Here is a 24,422-nt window from a genome sequence, read left to right as displayed (position 1 = left end):
ATGATCAGTATGGATAATGATTTACTTAAATGAACCATCTTAATCATGGTGTGTGTTTGTTTATCTCTGTGAGTGGGTGTGACACTATGTAGGTGGGTGCCCTGATGTGTGCCGGTTGCTGATTGTGCTCCTGTCTGTCAGTCCTGCGTTTGTCCTCCAAACTGGTGGGGCAGAAAAACAGGAAGCTGGCCTTCCTGTTGCACTGAAGGCAGCGGGGCAGGAGGCGTCAGGTCAACAACACATTGTTGTCAACCGTCCGCGAAGGCACCGGTGCCCCCTGATCGACAGTAAATGCAAACATTGCTGGAATAAACCTGTTGACATCACTCTGCACCTTCTGATGGCATGACCAGCAGTGTAAAAAAAGCAACACTGAGCACAAAAACCACGTGACGGAGATCATGTTTTAATGTGTTGCCACATTGTGCGGCCCTAATCATCCACTCAGTGTTTTTCTGTCGGAGGTAACGTGTCTTTTGTTTGTCACTCTCAGGCCATGTGTCCACTATGAGTAGCACCGATCAGCAGTATGCTGCATTCTTCACTAACCCTCACAATCCTTGCCCTTTGTCCAACCACATGGCCAGGGGGAAAGTACACACACACACACAATCTACCATCCACCCTGTAACGCTACGCTGACATCTCCACCCGTTCCTGTCTATTTCTAATTTGTTGCTGTTCAATACACCCACATACCCTCTCTTTCTCTGCCTCACACACACACACTTTTGCAAGCCGAGCAGAATAAATGGCCTGTGTCCTGCAGCCTTGCATAGCCAATTGCATGATCACATGTGCGGCGCAGGGCTGATATTCTGAGTTCAGGGTGACTTTGTCATGGTGCGCTGGGGGTGGGGGGCTGTGGATACACAATCAGTTCCAGAGTTTATATTTAACTAAGCAGGCAAAAAAAAACACACAGGAAACCAAAGCAACGCTGGCCTGGGGATTATTATCTCCCCAAACACAGATAGGGATGGACGTGACCCAGAAAGTGAAAGAGTGTCAATGATAGGGGGGAGGTCGCTGGTAAATACTTCACATTACAGCACACTTAGAGGTATGTTGACAGACTGTGTGTTGGCATGTAGGGCATGAACTGTGAAGGCACCTCTGGAATGAGGGTGAGTGATTTGTCAGGTATGGACGCAGAAATGGTACAGCTGATTGTTGTTTGTGCCTTGATTCTGTGGGTGTGTGCCAAAACCAAAACTGGTGTGACTAGTGTTGTAGAATGAGGAAATAGACACTAAATGGGAAGTGGTGTCACATAGACGCTAGGGTTTAATGATAGATTAAAATGCAATTATAACCTGACCTCTTTTCACTGGTTAAGCCTCCTTTTAGGCTCTCCAAATTTTGACAGAGCGAGGAAGAGCGTGTGTGTACGGGGATAGGGGTGAGTGAGAGAGAGAGAAGGGGGAGGCTTTGCCCTTGTTGTCCCAAAGAAATCATGGGAGGAGTTAACACAGCAAAACTTCCTCAGTCAGTCAGTGACATGCTGTCTGGGATAGCTTCTCTCACACAGACACACACGCTCACACACTCTCGCTGACTTAACACACGCTCTGACTTTCTTTTCTCCTCTCCTGTGCTTTTTGGGACTGACGGTGGAGAGCAACAGCAGTTTGGGCGGCTGCTGTCATCAGATGCAATTCACCGGTTAAATGGTGAATCCATACATACATATATATTCTTCCACGCACATGAAGAATGAAATGAGAGGGGAGAGCTGGCAGGAACACAGAGGTAAGAGTTGGTTTTTATTCTACTTTTAATATGCTGTCTAACTTTCTTCTGTTTAGCAGGTTTAACACTGCACTTTGTACTTAGCCACATGCACCATAAAGTTGCTGTCAGTCAGGGTATAGGATGGACAGTCAATCTGTCATACAGTGATTGTAACTCTTTATTCTGTTCACTAGTGGCTTGATAATGAATGCAAATGTTTCCAAAGTCTTCTGAGGAGCAGAAAAATGAACTTGCACGTGATCATCTGAAGTTGTCTTGTGCCTCCATTCTATTCATTTTACTTCCACAATGTTTGTTTCAGTGTTGTTCAAATGCCGCTATGCAACAGTGTGGGAATCTCCCTGCAGGGACCTCTGTCCTAGACACACAGGCATGTGAGTGAGCTAACAGGGGGTTAGTCTAAACTTAGAGTCCATAACCCCCCTGTCTCATATTACTCTCCTCTAACTGCTAACTCTCGTACCACATTTTCCAAATCTAAAACCCCGGTTGTACACATACACATACACAGCCACAAACACCTCAAACAACCCCCTGCTTGTCATGTATCTGAACACTGCTGACACCATGTGTTTCTCATTAGGTTGCATGCCATTGTCACGGACCGCCGAGTGTCACAATTGCAGTCTGGGCTTTTGCTGTGGTCTCAGACAGAGCTAATCGCAAATTAATCGCACATTTTTTATCAGTTCAAAATGTACCTTAAAGGGAGATTTGTCAAGTATTTAATGCTCTTATCAACATGGGAGTGGGCAAATATGCTTCCTTTATGCAAATGTATGTATATATCTATTATTGGAAATCAATTAACAACACAAAACAATGACAAATATTATCCAGAAACCCTCACAGGTACTACATTTAGCATACAAAATATGCTCAAATCATAACAGGCAAACTGCAGCCCAACAGGCAACAACAGCTGTCAGTGTGTCAGTGTGCTGACTTGACTATGACTTGCCCCAAACTGCATGTGATTATCATAAAGTGGGCATGTCTGTAAAGGGGAGACTCGTGGGTACCCATAGAACCCATTTCCATTCACATATCTTGAGGTCAGAGGTCAAGGGACCCCTTTGAAAATGGCCATGCCAGTTTTTCCTCGCCAAAATTTAGCATAAGTTTAGAGCATTATTTAGCCTCCTTCGTGACATGCTAGTATGACATGGTTGGTACCAATGGATTCCATAGGTTTTCTACTTTCATATGATACCATCACATCATATATAATCTTCCCTCTAGCTTTAAAACTAGTACTTTAAAACTTGGTTTCAGACTGTGTGGTCATTTATGGTAGCCTATGTGGTCATTCAGTGGGCTCACCAACCCCTGTCATTACAGGTGGAGCATGCTGTGTTTGTGGCTTTAATCATATGTATATAGTGCTAATATGACACGTTAGTAATGCTGTTCACAGTGCGCAGTCATTCAGAGGAGGATGACCTTCCAGCTGACAGGAAACTAAAGCTAGTTCAACAGGTGTTCAGTAAAAGAGGGTATTGAGACTTCTTGTATCCCCAGCATTGCATTGTTCTTACTGACAGTCTCTGTATGTTTTAAAGTGACTGTCACTGGAAACAACCGCTGCCCCTTGTGCAGCATTTCGGTGCAAACAAAAGGCCTAGCATGTGACCGCACATATCGGCCTTGAGCAGGCTGTGTTTATTAGATTAGACAGAATCTGTTGCACTTTGAGAGACAAGCAGGGGACTCTAAAGAGTGTCAGGATATGCCCCGACACGCCTTCTGCCCTGTTTACAGCTTTCTGCTTCACAAGATGAACACACACATACACACACACACACACACAGATTCAATCATGACCCAGTCAGCCGCCACGTAAACAAGATGAAGAGACCGGTCTCGGATGAGGATGTTAGCCTCTTTGTCTCCAGCAGTGGAACGATCAGGGCACAAAGGAGGAAGATACTTTATCATTTTGTTGTCCGTGATCAGCAATTTCATGCTTTGACAGAAGTCACATAATGCATCACTCACGGAGCATCTCTCCTTTTGTAGTATAACACCAAATTGTTTTCATCACCATGGCATCAACTTGAAGTTTAAAGGTTTTGTCTCGAAGAGACTCGGAGATCAATTATTTTTTTTTCCTACAGTATGTTAGATAAGCATGAAAAAAGTCAAATTCTCCCAAAAATGAAGAAGTTATAGGCAAGATGTGGGTATTTATTAGGCAGGGGGGGTCTAATGAAAGATGCTATCTACTTGCATTATGAAAAATGTAGGTATCTAGGGTTTTCGGGGTGTGACTCATATAAGGTTCCTACAGTTCAGGACATCTAATCCTCTGCTTCTTCAATTCTGCTTCTATCCATCCATCCATTATCTGTAACCGCTTATCCTATTCTGGGTCGCGGGGGTGCAGGAGCCGATCCCAGCTGACATTGGGCGAAGGCGGGGTACACCCTGGACAGGTGGCCAGACTATTACAGAGAGACAGACAACCATTCACGCTCACATTCACACCTACGGGCAATTTAGAGTCAACAATTAACCTAACCTGCATATCTTTGGACTGTGGGAGGAAACTGGAGAAAAAATCTGCTTCTATTCTTTCTTTAATTGTTTTTTCACAAGCCCCCCAGGAATATCCCTTCCCTATAAAGGTTGTTCAGATCCCTAGAGTGTTCAACAAGTTCTTATCCCAACTCATCACATACCGCCGCTTTGTCATGCCCCTTGGCGTCACTTAATTTTCCGCATCAAAACCACTATAGTTTCCCTTAGCGTCACTTAAGGTTTAGGCAACAAAACCACTATTGTTAGGTTTAGGAAAGAAAAACATGGTTTGTCTTAAAACTACTATGTTCGTACAGTGAAAATGATACTGAACGTTGTGAACAGGGGACACAAATGAACAGTTGATTGTAACGTGATCCACGGGACACGAACAGCGATCTCCGGGATGGACCCACGGTGTGTCTCTTTCGCTCTTTAAACTAGGTCACAACACTCCAGGTGCACTTTCAATGAGTGTTAACTGTTGCCGTGGATGGGTTTACATTATAGTAAATGAAAGCCCGGGGCGTCTCATACCGGCGCTGAAGGGTGCCGTGTGTGGCGGTACCGAACGCCAACAGCTGGTATTTAACACCCTGGGAATGAGAACGGGCTGGAGAGTCAGTCCACCATTGAGACCATTGAACCCTTTAAGTTTACATTTAGCTAAGCATAGAGCTTCAGTCTGACATCATCTGAATAAAAAGGGTCTCCTCTACTTTCAAATGTACAGTTAGTTCATGTCTAAAGTGTCTCATTCATGCAAATTCCATTTCCTTTTAAATTAATAAAGCTTGAAACTCAGTTTTGCAGGGCAGTGGGAGATGTGTTCTCTAAAATGCCATTAAAAAGTAGTGTATAATTATTCAAAACAAACATTTTCTCTTATTTGAGCCGAATAATATTCAAATACTGATCCTTTACAGACATAGACAAAGTTTAAATATTTCCATGTTAAAGGCACTATGTTAGAGTAAAGTTTGATTGATTTAGGATTTTATTTACATCTCGTGATCCAGCTCAATCATTTCATCTTAACCCTATTACCCTAACCCTGTAACCTACATACTTATCATTGAGGTCATGGTATTCTCAGTACCTTATCATTAGAGCTGTTTAAATGATATAGTAGCTGTCCTAAATATGTCTATCAACTCATTCTTCGCATCCTATTGAGAACTTTGTCAATTAAAGAGGAGGGGATTTGTGTTCCACTTGGCTGCTATCTAGGTTGTTATGCTTATCATTGTGACACACCCTGATAAGGAATGCCACACCCGACACACTTTTAAAATCTGGCACCATCGGGGCGTATCATTACCGCCTGAGAGGACACATTGTGACGGAGCATTACTTGCCAATTACGGCTGTTTACCTCCATCAAACTAGAGGCCCCCTGTCTACACTCTGTGTAGCTATAGTAGAGAACCGTTCTGCATTACAAGCTATTTCCTTCTCAGATGGTATAAAGGGTCACATGAGGTCAATGGTTCTGACCTTCACATGACGGCACATTTCGATGAATACACATCCCTCTTAACGTGATAGTGAAGCCGTGAACAATCAAAGCTTTCATGGACTCACCATCCAATCTCCATTTTGGATCTCTTCTTCATGGTGACCTTACGGTGTAGGTTTCGTCCTGGTGCACACATGTCTTCTCATATGTCAGCTACCCATCTGATGGCAGAGTTGTGGATAAACTGATCCTCGATCTGTGCCACTGGGCTACTCTCACCTACCCCCCCTCTCGCTGTGACCTTGCAGCCCGTCCCTGTGTGGCATTGCCTTACAGCGGCTCAGCAATCTCCCAGCAACACACACATTGTCTTTGTGACACACATTCTGTGCATATTTTCACTGGCACACATAGAGAACACACAGGGAAACTCTTGCTGAGGCCTTTCCCCCCTACACACACACACACACACACTCATACCAATCGCAGAGAGTGCTTTGTGCATTCACCGACGGACTGGGCAGCTACTGAAGAGAGAGAGAAAGAGAGGGAGGCTTGGTGGGAGGAGGGAGATGGAGACAGCAAGAGACAGAGGGAGCAGACCCAGACAGATAGAGAGAAGAAGAGATATAAGATGGGACACGTCCAGTAAACACTAAACTGGTGGGAAAAGACGTGAGCAGGACAGGACAGGAAAGGCATCACAGAAATAGGAAGGGAAACGGGGCTTGTCCCACAGAGAGGAAGGAGAGTTGTTGTTAAAGTGGCTGGGGGGGACTGATGGGATGGCATTGATCTCTGGGAGCTGCCGGCTCCTGGGCCAGATGGCGTCTTGTTGCTGCAGACCGCTGCTCAACTCCTCCTGCTGTGGACCGCTCATCAAAGTGTGCCTCTCCTCCTTCACAGGTCTGTCCCAGCCCGCTCTCTGCTGCTACTGCTGCTACTGTACCGTCATGAGATTCAGATAGACAGTGAGCATATAGCTCTATATACAACATGGGTAACACACTTAGCCAAGAAGGTAAAAAAGGGCATGGTGTGTGTTTCTGTGCCGTAGCAGCATGACTCGTGTGCTCGTGTTGACTCAAGCAGTCCCGTTGGTGCTAACTGTGCTCTGTGTTGTAGGATGGGAAAGAATGGGCTGTTGTCCTCTCCGGCCCTCATGTCATGTTGCATTGTGTTGCTATAGTTGTGCGCCCCATTGTCTCGTTGTGAATGCTTTGCATCCATATAATACTGTTCTGCTGTGTTTTTGCACTGACAAAGCATGTGGACAATGAAGAGAAGTGGCATTTTAATCAAAACGATGACTTTTTTTGTTTTACCCTTTGGTTAACAGTATGTTCCTTTTTCATTTTAAATGGTGTGTGACTGCACTGTCTGAAAACATGTGACCGCCGCGCTGACATAAAAGTGGAGGAGTCAGCTGTGTGAGGTCTTCCTGATGTCAGTGCAGCTGTGTGTTCAACGTTATTGTATCCCCCCCAAACCCAAACCCTGATAACCCCTCCCTCACACTAACCAATGGCTGGAACTTGAACGTTATATCTCTTTTGTTTGTTTAATACGTACAAAAAAACAAAGTATATAAATCACAATACGCTGTTTTACGGCTGCTTATTTGTTTCTCTCTTGGCCAGGAGCAGTAACTTCATGGAGTCTCCTCCGCTGGTTGCCTGGCAACTGCTCCCAGCCAAGAAATAGTCCGGCACATAACCTCCAGAAAATTGCGAATTGCTGTTCTTACACTTTGATTTTCATAGTATAACGTGTTCATTTGTGAGCTTAGGCTTGTTTTTTTAGGTTCAGAGAGAGCTAGGCTAGCTGTTTCCCCGTTTCCAGTCTTTATGCTAAGCTAAGTTAACCGGCTGCTGACACCAGCTACACATTTACCATACAGACCTTTAGAGAATGGTATCAGTCTTACCGTCTAACTCTTGGAAAACAAGCAAATATGTGTATTGCTCAAAATGACAAACTATTCCTTTTAAGATGCATTGAAATTGTATTTAAACTGTATTAAAACCTTGCAGTAATTGATTAAAAGGGAACAGAGAGGGGTTTTTTTACGTTCATGTTCATGAACTGATTTGTTTCCCTTCTTACAGACATCTCTCCTGCTGAGCTGGATGCTCTTTGGAGGGAACCACCATATACTCTTGGGGATACAAATGAACACTTCTCAGGAAATGACATCATGACTCAAGGTAGACTATTGTGCACTGAAAACACCTTAATGAATCTGAAATAATGTTATTATAGAGTCCTCTATTAGTTTGGAGTTCAAACGTGAGGCTCATTTGAGTTGTGCTGCTGTATGAGTGGTCACAAACTGAGGAAGTGTTTGGGGACATCCTCTCCATGCACAATGGAACAAACCAGGGGAAGCCCATCACACCACTATATACTGCAATACCCAGCGTTTCATCTGGCTGATATTTATAGGTTTCAAAACTATTAAGATCCTGTTAATGTGGTGAGATAAAGATCATTTTGGTCCAGACCGGCACACACACACCACCCATCTTCGCGCTCCCCTATGTATCCCAACCGGGATACTCCCTAAAAGCACTGAAGCCGTGCAATGAGTTAAGAGGTAATCAAGGAAGGTTTAATAGAGAGGAAACATGATAAATACCTTCAACAAGCAGCGTTGCAAAATTGTATAGCCTACTCCAATGTGATGAACAGGGCTTTCCACAAGGATATGGATTTGTAGTCTGTAGCGCATGTGGGGGCAGAATTGATACAGACAGATCTCAATCATCATCAGTCCAGTGCCAAAAGGCAAGTCCGTCCACCGGGAAAGTGCCCGGATGGTCAGTCCAGCTCCGTGTAGAGCAGTATGAATGCTAACTTGACCAAATCAATCTAAATTGACAGTGCAGTTTTGTGGCTTATGGACAAAATACATCTCTGACTGTCTCTTACCGTATGAACCGTCGCGGCCTCTCAGGTCATCAGGTCATCAGGTCATCAGGTCATCAGGCTGCTAATTGTTCACAGAAAACTGCAAACTATTCATAGAGAAGCAGCATTTAGTTACTGTGCACCACAGAGCTTGAACTAAACTACCATAGGATATTAGACTTTGACCACCATTAACTACAGGTTCAAATGTTTATGTTCTGCACCGTTTTTGACTGAACCTTAAATACTCATCTTACCCTCCTATATGCTGTATTTGTGTCTCTCTTCATAACATTTTGAATTTCCTTTAAAGAGGCTTCTGTTCTTTTAATTTGCATTTTAATGTTTTTATTCTGCACAAATGCTACACAGATAAACTTGCATTGCCGTGCCTAACAATATCCACTTAAGTTAGGAACCACTGCCTTAATTCATCTGTTCAACCTGTAGCACACTGACCACAGATGTGTTTTCTTAGTGATTGCCATCTTGTGTCATCTGGTAACAACAACAGTTAAATCTCCATGGCAATCTGGGACTTGCAGTGTAATTGCAGCTTACTTTGAACGGCCTTTTTGATGACCCTTTTGATAAAACGTTTTCTACTACACACCTGTCTGTCACACAAAAACCCTACAACATGCTGTTTAGGATACACCGGCTTAACTGACACTGGGTTGAGTTTTCTAACTTACTATAGGGTGCATAGTCATATATGCTTGATCCAGCAGCTGCTTTTCTGATTTTGTTCCCTCTTCCATGTACAGGTGAAGAGGAGGATGGTCCCGTGTTGGAGTCAGGTGAAGGAGATGACAGCTACTGGAAGAAGAAAGAGGCCTTCTTTAGAGGAAGCACTATGTCACTGGGAGAGAAATTCTCCTCAGGTACATTTAAAGATGCTTTTCGCCATAGACTTGTAGTATGTTGCTACTGAAATACTAGCTTCTACATTAGCCAGTCTAAACTAGTTATATTTCATACGCAGACGCATTCCCCATGCGTCATATTTATGCATACTGATGAGGCACATTTCCCTACTAATGTTTTACTCACTCAGCAGTCTAGCTCCATCCATCACATTCCCCCAGGTTCTTCCTCTCAAATGGATTTAAATGGCCACACTGAGAGTCCAGTAAGAGGCCTAATAGCTTTGTTATTCCTTCGGGTACTGGCTTCACAGAGCGTCTCGCTGAAATATGAGCTCTCGTGGAAAATCTTTAATGAACTCTTGAAAGTTTTGCGTCTCTCTCGAGATATTTTCCCTTTTTACTCAGTGGCTACAGACAGAAAAATACATCAGTTTATTTGTGTGATGAATTAGCAAACACATTATTTGTTTATTCCTTTAATTCTGACAGACAATGGATGTTCTTGTAAGCTATTTGTTTTCTCTTCTAAGTCTAATTGCATTGGATTTGTTTGTATTATTCCACGAGAAGAAGCAATCTAATCTAAGAGTGATCGATTACACTCTTTTGCGTAGAAATTGAGCTGCAGTTCACGGGGCGGAGGCGCTCCAGCGAGGAGCCGGACCAGGCCCTACAGGAGGCGCTGCGCACCCGACTCCGAGTGGTGGAGAGCCACAGCCAAGATGTCATCCAGCTCTTTAAAGTGAGTGACACTCAGACCTGACAATGCAGACATTACAGGGGCATTACCGCACTACTCAAACCTTCTGATATCGTAACGAAGACTAAGGTGCATTATGATATGATAAGAGGCCTTATAATGCAATATGATGCATCATTCTGTATATGTATTGTGCACTTAATGGATGATTGTTCTGCTATTGTAACATGACACTTTGTTTCTGCAGGACCTGTCTGCACGTCTGGTGTCTGTCCACGCTGAGAAGGACAGCTTCGTGCTCACATTCAAGACTATGGAGGAAATCTGGAAGTTTTCAACTTACCTAGCATTAGGTAAGCAACTGCCACCATTTTATATCTTAAAGGCCATATTTAACATAAACACATCACTTTCTTCCAACATGAAAAACTTTTTGTGTTAGGTTGGAAAAAGCAATCATTTGAATCAGAATCTGATGGCGGTTGTTGGGTTGTTTGTAGGAGGCCCCACGGTACGATATTATCACGATACTTAAGTCATGATACAATCTTATTGCGATTTTAAACATTTTGCGACATGCTGAGTATTTGGATGTGATATATTGCGATATATTACCTTTTTTCAACTACAAATTATGTAGTTTGTCAACATCTGTTTTATCTAATACGATACAGCTTTCACCCTGTTCATCTCAGAGTTTTTATTCACATATCTTGAGGTCAGAGGTCAAGGGACCCCTTTGAAAATGGCCATGACAGTATTTCCTGGCCAAAATCTTTGGAGCATTACTTAGCGTTCTTCAAAACAAGGTAACATGACATGGTTGGAACCAATTCCTTAGGTTTTTGTAGATTTCATATGATACCAGTATCTTCACTCTAGCTTTAAGACTGAGCCCGCTACAACCTCTGAAAGAATAGCGGTCGGATTGTTAAGAGGTCAATAGTTTACATAATAAAATATCGATACTTGACGTCTGTGTATCGATATAATATTGTCACGCAAAATATTGCGATAATATGCTGTATACATTTTTTCCCCCACACAGTCTTAAAGGAGCAGAAGTTAAACTCTGAGAAAATACTACTGAATTTATTGTACTACATCTTATTATCATCATAGTGGTATAACAAGGTTTTGTTATTGAGTATGCAGTGATATTAGCATAAATAGCCTAATATCAGTAGTATTTGTATCTGAGTAGCATGTGCTCTATTTAAGGCTACGTGGCTCGCTGCCTGGAGAACTTCCTGTGTGATCAGTCCATCTGGCTGGACCCAGAGCTGCTCAGCGACCTGCAGATCAACGTAACAGTGGACGAGGAACATCTGGCCACCCTCTACCTCGGACTTGTTCTCCAGGAGGGTCAGTAATGTTGCGCTCTGTCATTTTATGGAAAGTCAGTGACCTTTTTATGAGCAGTTTGATTACTAACACGGATGTTAAGAGAGGGAAAAGTGAGGAATGAATTCCAATTCATGAATCTTTTAGTCAAAACATACACCTTGGTGGTTAAACCTGTGCTTTCCTCCAGACTCTAAACTGAACAGTATCCTTTGCCGTTTGGAAACTATAGTCTCACTTTGAAAGCTCTTACAATATTTGAAGTATTTATTGTCAGAACTATATTGAATCTTGTCACTGTAATTATATACTTAATCCCTTTGATCCCAATTAACAGTACGAAAGCCTCACAGAACTTTGGACAAATATAGCAATGGACGCTTTGTCATTCTACCTTATGTGCCTCACAGTGTACAGCCAGTGCCTAAAGGATTATAATGATTTCTATTTATGGCCACTACCCTTTTTTGTATTGTACAAGTGAATGAAGTTAAAACTGGACATCAGTGAAATTTAGCAATTTGCTAACTGTCTTTTACACATTATAAAATAAGTCAGTGTTCTGCTAAAGCATAACGATGATTCTTCTTCCCTACAAGAATGTGTATTGATTTCCTCCGGCCTGGTCTACACAAACGTTACTTTCTCCTGAACATTTCCCCGAGGCAAAAAGCTTCACGGAAATGTATAATAAAAACTGCAGTGCTGGCAAATAGTGGTGAGAATTACAATTAACTTAATAGGGGGAGGATATAAAACATCCATCATTTTCCAGTGACTGAATTAGGGCGCACTATAAGCTGTAGCACTTTTGCTGATCTTTAACTTAAATGTGGTGACTTTTAACAACATGAAAACACTTGTGTCTGGATCACACACTTATTTGTACTGTCTGTATATGTTTCTGAGGGGGTTTATAGAGGTTGAAACTAATAAACCCATCTCTTTTGCAGGATCCTTCTTTGCTAAGGCGCTATTCACGAGAACTAATCAGGATGAGTACGATGAAGAGCAGCTGTCGTTCCAAAAGAACGACCTGCTGATGGTGAAGGACACCGGGCAGGACGACATGTGGGAGGCCACCATGCTGTCCACTGGAAACCACGGCCTGGTACCAGTCAACGCCATGCAACCGCTGCCTTACCCCTTCTATCAGTGAGTCACTCTGGGTTCCTCAAATGAGCCACTTCTGTCACAAATCCCTTGATTTACACTGTGATTAACACGTTTTCTGGTCAAGACTTTTAGCTGAATGAGCAAAGCTGTGCTACAGATGTGTGCACATGAGTTAAACTTGACTTCCTGTTTGGTCAGATGGTTCCTGAGGAAGTACCCAGGCAGCGTGGGATGCTCGCCAACAGAAAAGGAACAATTTGAACATTCAATCGGTAAAAATATTCTGCATATTTTCACACATAAAACATACTGTACAGTGTAGACAGTATACTGAACTCAGGTGCAGATACTTAAAACCAACTCCTCCACTGATCTGACCATGGGAGGCTGAGATGAACTGGCTGAAAAGCAGCTCAGACGCAGCTGTTTTCAATGAAAAAGCATTAAATCAGGAGTCTCTGGGGACCAAATCAGAGTCAATATTGGATTTGAATTTATCAGGTGGACACAAACATGACTGAATGAATGCTAATGTTGCTCAATGTCTGCTAGATGTGTCAATAGGCATCTGTTTGGGAACATGTTGTCCATTCTTTATAAGGACATACAAATGAAATGTTGTCTTTACAACTTGTTGCCCCCAAGTGGCCAGTGGGGGTTGTAGTAGTGATTGTTTTTGAAGGAATTTCACTACTTCTCCAAAGTCAGACATACTCACGTGTCTGCGTCCGCATGCAGTCTGATGGAGCATATGCTGAGGTCAGCTTAACATAGTTCAATTGCTGGATTTTTATTGCACGAGATCAAGTAGAAGTTCCTCAAAAAAGTTGAGAAATAGGCCTAGATTGTAACTTAACCACATAATGAGCCTCATGCAGCAACATTCTCTTAAATCTCTCTTATATGTTCTCTTAATTTTCTGTTGAGAGAAAATATAAGAGATGTCAACTCCAGATGCACCAAACGTTCTTTCTATATCTGCTCTTACCCAGCTGTGCTGAATGAGAAATCCCACTTGATCGTAAATTGGAGGCGTGTGGCCGATTGTTAATTAGCATAGGTAACGCCCCTTAAACACTATATAAGGGCAGTTATTTGCATAGGTAACGCTCACTAAACACTCCATAACGGCAGCTCTTGTGCCATGTAAAAATACCGTACTAGAATTGGAGAGATGCCACAAAACAGTCTGTAAGAAGAAGAAGAACTTCATTATAATTATATTATAATTACTCTGAAACATATAATAGTCTAAATTTGATTATACTCCGTTTTTTGTTTTTTTTTATGTTCCTCAAATTTATAACTTTTGTTTCCTTGCGTTGGACAGTTCATGGACTGTGAAAACAAGATGTTTTTTCTTATCTTGGTAAAAGTGCTCTCGACCACTCGTAACATTTTGTCTTACGTAAGAGCAGAGCGAAGATAAGAAAACATTGGTGAATCCCAGAAATCAGTGGCTACTAACAAAATAGGAACAAATAGAAACAAAAATAAGATGAAATTTGTTCTTCTATCACTTCTTGCATGAGGCCCATTGTGTTTATGAAGTCAACCATTTTACTGTGTACATACAAAGACAGAAGATAACATCAAACTTTCCCACTTCCTATTTACCGGAACACACAGCAGTGCACAGACACAGTGGATCAATACTAATATGCTTAAGCATTATAGTGGTACCTCCAACCTGTATGCACTTGTGAAAAGCATTTAAACTTTAGCATTTATATCCTGTCAATTCTTTGGCAGGATATAACAATACATACAAAGGTATAAAGATGTACTGTGTCATCATATTCATCATCAGACAATGTTCTTACATACTGACCTTGAAACTCCTCGTCCTGTTCTCCTCACCAAATCCCTCAGTGACGGGTTCCTGTGTAGCGGTGGTCGACTACAGTCCAGTGAGCCCGGATGAGCTTCAGCTGAGTCAGGGTGACGTTGTGGAGATCCAGGGTCTACTGGTCCGAGGCCTGGACGTGTTCATAGGGACGCACATGTCCACGGGTCATACTGGTTTCATACACAAGGCCCACGTCAAGCCTCTGGACACCAAACCCCTGTAAGAAAGTCATTTGTTTTAGTTGTATAATGCATGGCATGGCTTGAACTCACTGGTCTGATGATGTTGTGCGTCAAAGCCCTTAATCTTAAAGCCACGTTAGTCGCCTCTTGTTTATGGTCTTGTGCTGATCTTTTATGAAATCCTGTTTAGTGAAGCTATCTGCAGTCTGGACGGGGGTGGACGGGGTGAGGGGGCAGAAGTGATAATGCTGCCTTTGTTTCCCTCGCACAGAGACAAATGCTTGGTCTTTCTGACCGAGGAGGAGAGGGCCATTCTGGCTCAGGTTAACCCCTGTAGCTCTGAGCCGAGTGACAGCGGCCTGCTGGATAGACTCTTCGCGTCTGACATCCGCTCTGTGTACAGGCTAGGTAAGTAAAGCTCAGTTTGTTTCCCAAAAGAGAGGTACCGTTAGTGAAAAATGTTTCCATCTCTACCCCCAACTGGACGCTTAAATGGATTTTCCTTGTGTGTTTTCAGACAGACTGGACGAATCTGACTTCAAGTACATCAGAACTCGGCCAAAACATGGTAATGCTTTATAGTGTATTGAGGAAATCAGCTCAGCTTAATGCACTAAAACAGCTTGAAGAATTAAATGTGTCTCTCGACTTTCTGTCTTCCTCCCAGATCATAAGGTCCTTCCGAGCGCCCGTCAGAGCCTCATTTCAGAGAGAAGCGCCGGGACGCCCTCGTTCTTCTCCTCTCCTCGCACCTCTGTCTCGCAGTCCTCCACTCGCTTGTCCCTCTATCAATCCCACAATCCTCTGCCGCGCGAGGGAGAGCGCCTGTCCTTCACTCTGGACGATACGTTCAGAGAGCTGGATGAGTTCCGGGAAGACCCGCCGCTCTTCTTGGAGGAGAACAGCTGGGAGGGGGAGGACTCGGAGTTCAGTGACCCCACGTTGACCCTGCTCAACCAGGAACACTTCCAGGTCCGCACAGCCCCAGTTTATTCACTGATTTATTTATTACAGGGCCAAGCACAGAAGCACAGCTAGCAGGCATTCTTGTTTCTTTCTTGTTGTCTATTTTATGTCTATGGCAGCTGATAGAAGCAGTGTTTTTTTATGAAAATTGTTACCTAAAGAAGAAATGTAGGTTCACATATTCAGGTATAAAACAATCTAGACTTATTGGCAGAGATGCAAAAAAAAGTTTACAGTTCATTAATTTAGCTGCTGTTTTGTACAGTACTCCAATCGCCACCAGATATGAAAAGACAGATCTTTGGCATGGCTTTTACTGTATTTTGACTTATCAACACAATTCTGATCGCTAAAAGCATTTGGTTGTAATATGTAAATTAATTTGGCAATATTTTTTATTTGTGTCTGTACCATTACTTCTTTTTTCCAAACACACAGCCTACAGACAATCAAGAGGCTCTTTTTCATTCTTTTCTTTGTTATAACTTTCAGGAGGACTTCTTGCCCCTGTACGACCTGCAGTACTCCTTCCTGTGGGTGACCTTCAGTGGGAAGACTGAGGATGAGCTATTGGGGCACCTAGAGAGTGTCAGGGAGAACGCCAAGAGGATGGGATTGCACTGGGCACGTCGACGGGCATGCTTCCTCCTGGGAAGACTCTGTGCCCGCAAGCTAAAGCTCTCCCAGGTTTGTGCTTCATCTCTAGCATTAAAGGAACAGTGTGTAACATTTCGGGGGGGCTCTATTGGCAGAAATTGAATATAATATTAATAAGTATGTTTTCTTTAGTGTATAATCCCCTGAAAATAAGAATCGTTGTATTTTTGTTACCTTAGAATGAGCTTGTTTCTACAGTAGCCCAGAACGGACAAAGCAAACACTGGCTCTAGATAGGGCCATTCGTGTTTTCATGTTTTGACGTTTTCGCGCCGGCCACCATAGTTCTCCTACAGGCTTAGCACACAGGAGAAGTTTCTTTTCACCACTGGATGCTGCTAGATCTTACACTCTGCACTTTTAATATGTGTTGTAGATATGTTAGTATGCTTTATTCCTCCCTGAAGAGACAATTTAAGGCAAGTGAGTCTGTAACAACACACCACAACATACAGAACATTATCATTCGTATCTATGTTTCCTCCTCTTCTCAGGCCCGTGTGTACTATGAGGAAGCTCTCAGTGTTCAAGTGGACAGTTTCTCTGACACGCCACTCCTCGTTGCGCTCTTCACAAACCTCACCGCCGTCTACCTGAAGCAGCGTATGACAGACAAACTGCCTCAGACTCTGGAGAAGGCCAGCGCCCTGCTCATCTGTCTCCCCTGCCACACCTTCACCTCCACGGACGAGTTCGAACTGCTGCAGCTGCTCCTGAGGAGGTCGGTGGTGACGGCGGACAAACACCTGGAGGCTCGCATCTGCTATCTCGCCTCCACCCTCTTCCTGCTTCGCAAGAAGACCGATGACGCCCTCCCCTTTATCGAGCGACTCCAGTTCCTCTCTGTGACTCTCTCTGCCACCGAGGGGCGTCCCATAGTTCCTCTGGACCTCAACTGGCTCCTGAGCTGGCTCTATCATCGTAAATACATGCCTTACTTAGCGCTGGCCTCTCTGAGCCTGGATTCAAGGCAAGATCACTCCCTCCACGACGCTTTCCAGAGGATTGAGTTGTTCATCAGGAACTCTGTTCGCCTGAACCCGTGCTGGAGGGAAGGAACCTCCCTGCTTCCCGCCCAGATTGTGATTTACCTCCAGCAGGCCCTGCTTATAGCTGAGCAAGAGGAGGACCTGAAGACCCAGAGGGACCTGTGTCAAGGCCTGGCCACAGTTTACCAGCAGTATGATGCTCTAGATAAGGCGGTGCACTGTGCTCAACGAGCTGTGGAGACAGGAGGTCACATCCATGAGGAGGAGGGCTTTGAGGCCTCCGTGCAGCTCGGGTGGCTGCTGGTGTTGGCGGGCCAGGCTGAGAGGGCCCAGAGTGTCCTACAGCCACTGCTCACATCTCTCCAGGTACAGCAAACATTCACCTGGATAAATGCACATCAGTGATAGTATAAACACTACTGTTCCTCTATATGAATATCATGTGTAATCTCTCCAGGGCACTGACGGTCCCACGCAGCGAGGAGTGATCCACAACCTCTTGGCGTTGTGTCTGAGGCGACAGGGTCGCATCCCGGAGGCGGGCTGGCATCTCCACTCCGCCTTGGTGATCTCCAGGGAAAGTGGAAACCAGAGGAACCAGGCCCTGGCACTGGCCAACCTGGGCTGCCTGGCACTGGATGCGGGGGCATCTTTGGTGGCAGAGCGCTTCCTGGGCAGGTCAGATATCAGTCTTATCGTTTACCCCATAGACTGCATAGATAGAGGGAGGACGTGTATCCTCTTCCTCCCTATGTACAAAAGGAAACCAAAATATCCCAGATACAGGAGCTGCCAGCTTGAGATTTTGACGTAATTTGGAGTCTGTGCAGTATTAATTGGAGGGCATGGAGCCGCAGTATCGAGGTCCCGCCCACACATCTGCCCTGAGACAATCACAAGCCGAGCACGGCCGCAGCTTCCTAGCAGTAACCACCTATAGCTGCTATGTTAGCACCACAGTAGATGTTTGGCTAAAAGACACAATAATTAACCATAACATCTCTGTAACTAAATTTATGATTAAATTGACACATTCTATTACACAGACTCATGATGGTTATGGAAAGTTAAAGTTACTCGTACAATTCCCGAGCCTCCGGCTGCGACTACTTTACTCAGAGCAGCTGTCAATCATGACGTCTCACCCCAGCATCAAATAACTTATTAAAACCAAACCTATCAGAAAAATGAACACTTGAACATACTGTACATCAGCGTGATGAGAATGACCTAAAACAGAAACCCTCTTTGGGAAAAATGTATTTGATGTGGATTTATGACCTATACTGCAGCCAGCCACCAGGGGGCGATCAAGATGTTTTGGCTTCACTTTTGGGGAGCCGTCATGTCATCCATCTTTATATACAGTCTATGGTTTTCCCCAAGGGAACTTAATGTAGAAAGAGTTTTTACAGACTTATTTATTGTGATGGTGATTGTATTCCCAGATCCCTGCATATTTTTATGGAGCTCTCGGAAAGCCCCACAGATGAGGAGCATGTCCAGACCTACCTTTGGCTGGGTCGGAGCTACAAGGACAGGAGGAAGAATCAGGACAGCAGGACGTGTTATGAAATGGGGCTACTAATCGCTCTACATGCCAAAAACTTACACAGTGAGTAGAAGTTAACATACTAAAGGAATAGTTTGTCATCTGGCCTTAATACCCTTGTTTGCTTTCTTGCCAGAAGTTGGACGAGAAGATTGATACCACTCTCATTTCCTTATTTTCATTTTTTTAACATAAATACATGAGGGATATGATATGTGCTGTGACATTTTACAGTTGAAAACTAAACTTTTCACTGGCCCTGGTGGACAAATTATGTAATGGCAATACTGTTTAAAAACAATCCCAAATATATCATAATTCTACTGTAATTTCTTATTTATAGGCCAATACCAATATATCTGTGAAAAGCTAAAATTGGCTAATAATATCAGCTAGAACAATGTACGGTAAAGGTCAGACTTTATATAGTTCTAATTCAATATCACAGTGTATTTAGTGTCTGGAGCAACAGGTAACATATTGCTGTGTTTTTCTCATATAGGTCAGATGGTGGTGGCCAAGGTGCTGAGTCGTCAGTACGCTAACATGCTGCTGTTCGGCCAGAGTGTCGTCTACTATGAGCACTGTGTGTCGGTGTCCAGAGAGCTGAAGGACAAGAAGCTGGAGGGAAAGTATCTGGAAATCCTCAGCAGCATCTACCTCTCACTCAACACTGAAAGGTCAGTTTGTGCCTCTCCTTCCCACTCACTATCCATCTTTTCCATAAAATCTGTGGTTTCTGACCAAAACAGTCTCAATTCTGGATTGCAGATCATCTCGTAAATCTCTGGACTACACCAAGCAGAGCCTGAGGATTTCTATTGACCTGGGCAAGAGAGAGGAAGAGTCAGAGACCTGGCTGCAGGTGGGACGCATCTACTACCTCATCTACGAGGACGAGCTCGCCGACATGTACCTGCAGGTGAGGAGGAGGGACATCTGTTTTCATTCGCTTTTTCCTTGTTCCACCACAAAAACTGGCATTCATTGTGTGTGGGCGCTCCTCATTCCTGAGCAGCAAAGATGGCAACTTTATCATCAGCCGTCAGTGTTTCAGTTTCATCATGTTTTTAGATGTTTAAATAAAATGTAACACTCCCCTGACAATCATACATATAGATTAGTTTCACATTCTAATGTTAGATATGATTGACAATATCATTTTATAAATAGGCAGCGGTGAAGACAGCCCTGAGGATGAACGATCATCACTTTGCCATGAGCATCTACGAGGAGGCGGGAGACGTCTACTTTAAAGGCGTCAGGAACCGGATGGCCTCGGTGCCTTTCTTCAGGGTAAGAGGACGCAAAACAAAGCTGCAATGTCAAGATGAAGTATTTTCCCTGATAAACTGCAGTACATTTTTATTTTGATTCCATTATTTTTTAATTCTCTGCACCAATGATCTCACTTAACGAAAATCATGCATGTTTGTTTTCAGGATGGCAGTCTGCCGTTTGCGCGGAGCATCAAGGACGTCCATTCAGAGTTCCGTTTGTTGAGTAAACTGACGGAGTTGTTAATGGACCAGGGAGAGCAGGAGGAGGCTCTGCAGTACGCCACGCTGGCTGTTGAGATCGCCAGCAAAACAGGTACAGAGTACAAGCCATGGATGTATAAAGAGAACTGGATACAGCGTTGGAGGCGGGGCCCCGTTCACTCCTATGAAAGTTGCTCAGTGGCGCATGATGCCAAAATGGCTCGACTCCCGCCTGGAAAAGTGCCCGATCTTCCGCATCATACAAGCATAGCCCATAGTAGAATCTGTGCCTTATCTACGAAAGCCCTAAACGGACATGATTCAAACATTTTTTTAATGCCGTTATCTCAAGATCTCGTTATCACAAGAAAACAAAAGGTTGTTTTCTTTTATTACATTCATTATAATGTTTGGATCAAATCAGACGAAGGTAAATGCATTCAAACGGCCCAGATCGAGCTGACAGACTGGATGTGTACATCCATAGTGTGACTACGTCCGGTTTTCAAAATAAGGTGCTGACAAGTTTACATAAATTACGTAAATAAGATGAAATAGATTATATTCACAATCAGTATATAAAACATGTTATCTGTGTACCTTTATAAATAAAAATGAAAATGCCAAAGGGAAATGTCATTATTCTATTCTGACAAGGACTGATACTGTCAGCCATGGATGTAAATATCTGTGCCGTCAGCTTGATCTGGACCGTCTGAATTAATTTACCATATGGCCTTTACCGTTGGCTGATTTGACCCAAACATTATAAGTTATAAAAGAAAACAACCTTTTGTTTTCTTGTGATAAGGAGCTAATTATATCGTTATCCCGAGATAACAAAGCTTGTTTTCTCGAGATAATGACACAGTTATCTTGTGATCTCGAGATAACAGCATTAAAAAAATGTTTGAATCATGTCGGTTTAGGGCTTCCGTAGTTAATTTTGAATGATAATGTAAAGCCAGGAGTAACGACAGTAGCATAGCTGCTTTAGAACTACTTTGTTAACGGAGACCGTTGATGTTTTTCCTCAGGTGTGAATGTGAATGAGAGGACAGCCTACCACCGGCTGGCTACCGTCTACTACAGCCTGCAGCAGTATGAGATGGCAGAGAACTACTACCTCAAGTCCCTGACCCTCTGCTCGCCTGTCCTAGAGGGCCCCATGGAGGCACGCTACTACACCAAGGTGTACTGCCGACTCGGCAATCTCACTCTACACAAACTGAAGGTACAGGAGCCAAATATATGTCTGGGTTTGCATTTACACAAGCATGCAGTAGGTTTCTGAAATAAACATTCAGCTCAAATCTCCATCTTAAAGACACAATGTTGAGTTTTTCCTTGTCACCAAAATTAAACACACAAGGTTTGAACCTGCAACCACTTAAAAATCAATTGACTGGTCTTTTAATAGATGGAATAACTTGAGGAATAAACAAAATCTTATTTACCTTAGTTATAAATGTTTTGTGACAGGGTGCCCTCATTGCTTGAGCTCTCTCCCCTCATTTCCTGTCATCTCTTTCATGTCGATGCTCTAATAAAGGCATGACTTTTTTTTTTAAATTAGACTTTCCAAAACACTTAATGACACTGATTAATACGGAAGCGTAATGCAATCACTTTAGAAAATAATATTTGCAGAAAAACAGAGCAGTTTCTTTATCCATGAAAACTTTTCTCAGAATTACCGAGAAAATGATCTCGTTAATTCAGAAAAACAGGGCAAATATTTTTGTCTTAAGTGAATGCATTAGATTAAGGTTCATTGTTGGTAATTTTTGTAAAACAGGAGACGGTTAAATGGTCTTACATTTTCAATTATGATCAGATGTGAAACACAAAATGCATTATTTTTCTCAAGTCAAACTTTTAGTCACACTTTATATTACTAAAAATTCACCAAGAACATTTAAGATTACACCTTTAACAGATAAGTTAGTTTAATTTTCAACTTCTAAAATCTTATTCTATTTTCCTTTTATATAAAGAAACAAACAAAAAAAGAACAAATAAATAAAGGCACACATTTTCACAATGTAGTAAAACATTTCTACTTCTTTCAAATGTAGTTTTCCTTATTTCATGCATTTTCCAGTCAAAATCATATATTAAAAAGATATAGAATAATCACATTTGCACAGTTAACCTTGATTTTCACTAGCCTAGATAATAGATGAGACGTGTTCTGACCTCAGCTCTGTGCTCTCCCTTCAGGACTCTTTTGATGCGGTGGGCTACTTCCACTTGGCTCTTGCGGCGGCCCTGGAGGACCCAGCTAACCCCGAGGCTCTGTACGTGGTGTACATGAAGCTGGCCGAGATCCACGGCAACCACATGCCTGACGCTCAGCTGTGCCAAGAATACAGAGACAAAGCCCAGAGTCTGAAGGGAGTTCTGGCTGGAGAGGAAGGCGCTGCTGTCAGAGAGGATGTGGACGCAGGGCCTGGCCAAAATATGGAAGAGAAAGAAAGTTTGGCTCAGAGAAACGTCACTTTCACTTCACCTGAAAACGAAAAATGCGAAGATAACTTGAGAACGTGCATAATCCATGGTGACACAGAGGATAGATGTACAGACACTAATATTGGAGATAATCACAACATGCATCTTGATGCAGATGTGGACGCCTTTGGGTTTGAGACGGAAACCATCGCCAGTCAGGACAGTAATTTCACGGAGTCCTTTGATACAGCCAAGGAGCAGATGTCAGACTCCAGCAGTTCCACTGACACTTTACAGACTCACCACAATCAAACAGACGGGAAGGACTTTGATACCGACCACAGCGTTCTCAGTCATCATCACAAAAGTGACATCACTGACGCCCAAAACACACCCACAGACAAACAAAACACCCCCACTAAAGAAATAGACACGTATGCAGATGATGAGTACAATCAGTCTTATACTACCGAATCACACTGTTAGCATTGACGCTGATAAAGCTGTAAGTGTGGATGACTAGAGAGACAAACACTTAGATGACGTCTACACATAGTCTCCCAGTGGCACTTTATCTTCTTCACTGACATTTCCTCCGTCTGGTCACATGTTTCTTGACCAGCTCCAACGTTCCAGCCATATGGCACTTATTGTAGGAAAGATAATGTCAATACTGTTAACTTTTCAGAAAGTTAGTAACTCTAAAGCATGTGCCTTTTGTATAATATATTCTGGGGTTATTATACAGTGCATTGTGCCTGTAATGTATGTTTTCTAATTATGTTTTTGTATCTCTGGAAGATATGACTCAAACATAAAGAATGGTATTTTGTATGGTGAATGTTTATTTGTGCTGTTGTTTATTAAAATATGGGAGAAATACGGTGGCTTTGAGGTGCAAAACACAGCAACATTGGACCAAACATGAACAAATCAGAACACAATGAATCAGTAGAAACTTTAGGGAAAACACAATTGCATGTACATAAAAAAAACAATATATTATTGTCGCCGGCCTCCTCGCCGACGACATCCATGTTGTCAGGTTGTCCGTACATACGTCCGGTTCATTCTTGTGAATGCAATATCTACAAATTTGGCACAAACGTACACTTAGACTGAAGGATGAACTGTTTCGAATTTGGTGGTCAAAGGTCAAAGGTCAAGGGCTCTGTGACTTCTGTCCCATGTGATATCTCGGGAATGACTTGAAGGAATTTCTTCAAATTAACACAAACGTCCACTTGGACTCAAGGATGAACGGATCAGAATTTGTTAGTCAAAGGTCACTGTTGCCATAACTCAAGAATTCATTTGCCAATTACGACAATTTCCCTGAAATGTCTAACAGGATAAACACACACAGTGTGTTTTTTAGACTGCACTGTTGAGGGAACTCATGAGGCTTCAGCAGAAAAAAACAGATTCCATCTCAGGTGACTGCTGAAGACATGATCAACCTCATTTACGAGGAGATCAAAAGTACTCAGAGAACGGTGACGAGTTACTGAGATGCATACAGACGGTCCACCGCTACATCTTGAACTCTGCTTATGTCTCACTAATATTACTCTGATGGTGTAGAGAGAAACCGTAAAACTAAAGCTTCTGATTTGTTTCTC

At 43.0% G+C, this 24,422-nt stretch overlaps 1 protein-coding gene across 3 annotated transcripts; it reads left to right on the top strand.

The window, feature by feature from the left end:
- Positions 1-972: 972 nt before the first annotated feature.
- sh3tc2 (SH3 domain and tetratricopeptide repeats 2) lies at positions 973-23,682 on the top strand. 3 transcript variants are annotated; one of them, XM_037780344.1, is made up of 23 exons: positions 973-1,752; positions 6,641-6,755; positions 7,843-7,941; positions 9,412-9,528; positions 10,128-10,255; positions 10,461-10,566; positions 11,435-11,578; positions 12,511-12,712; positions 12,872-12,945; positions 14,546-14,741; positions 14,976-15,112; positions 15,222-15,272; positions 15,372-15,676; positions 16,163-16,357; positions 16,822-17,682; positions 17,774-17,994; positions 18,765-18,931; positions 19,371-19,548; positions 19,640-19,790; positions 20,042-20,164; positions 20,311-20,461; positions 21,387-21,583; positions 22,573-23,682. In XM_037780344.1, the coding sequence occupies exons 2-23, from the start codon at positions 6,731-6,733 to the stop codon at positions 23,284-23,286; spliced, it is 4,542 nt and encodes a 1,513-aa protein (XP_037636272.1). In that variant the 5' UTR covers positions 973-1,752; positions 6,641-6,730; the 3' UTR covers positions 23,287-23,682. The 3 variants fall into 3 exon arrangements, with proteins under 3 accessions (XP_037636272.1, XP_037636271.1, XP_037636270.1); XM_037780343.1 differs by lacking the exon at positions 6,641-6,755; XM_037780342.1 differs by lacking the exons at positions 973-1,752; positions 6,641-6,755 and adding an exon at positions 5,240-6,640.
- Positions 23,683-24,422: the final 740 nt, after the last annotated feature.

The sequence above is a fragment of the Sebastes umbrosus genome, chromosome 9 (genome assembly GCF_015220745.1).
Source record: "Sebastes umbrosus isolate fSebUmb1 chromosome 9, fSebUmb1.pri, whole genome shotgun sequence".
NCBI classification, from domain to species: domain Eukaryota; kingdom Metazoa; phylum Chordata; class Actinopteri; order Perciformes; family Sebastidae; genus Sebastes; species Sebastes umbrosus.
The sequence above is the reverse complement of the archived record's forward strand: the minus strand, read 5'-3'. Positions and strand labels throughout refer to the sequence as shown.

Bases quoted from the DNA above. Each gene is read 5' to 3' on its own strand.
- sh3tc2 (XM_037780342.1), top strand. From the start codon at position 6,520: ATGGCATTGATCTCTGGGAGCTGCCGGCTCCTGGGCCAGATGGCGTCT. The intron at 11,579-12,510 runs GTCAGTAATGTT...TCTCTTTTGCAG, and splicing joins CGGACTTGTTCTCCAGGAGG to GATCCTTCTTTGCTAAGGCG. The intron at 19,791-20,041 runs GTGAGGAGGAGG...TTTTATAAATAG, and splicing joins TCGCCGACATGTACCTGCAG to GCAGCGGTGAAGACAGCCCT.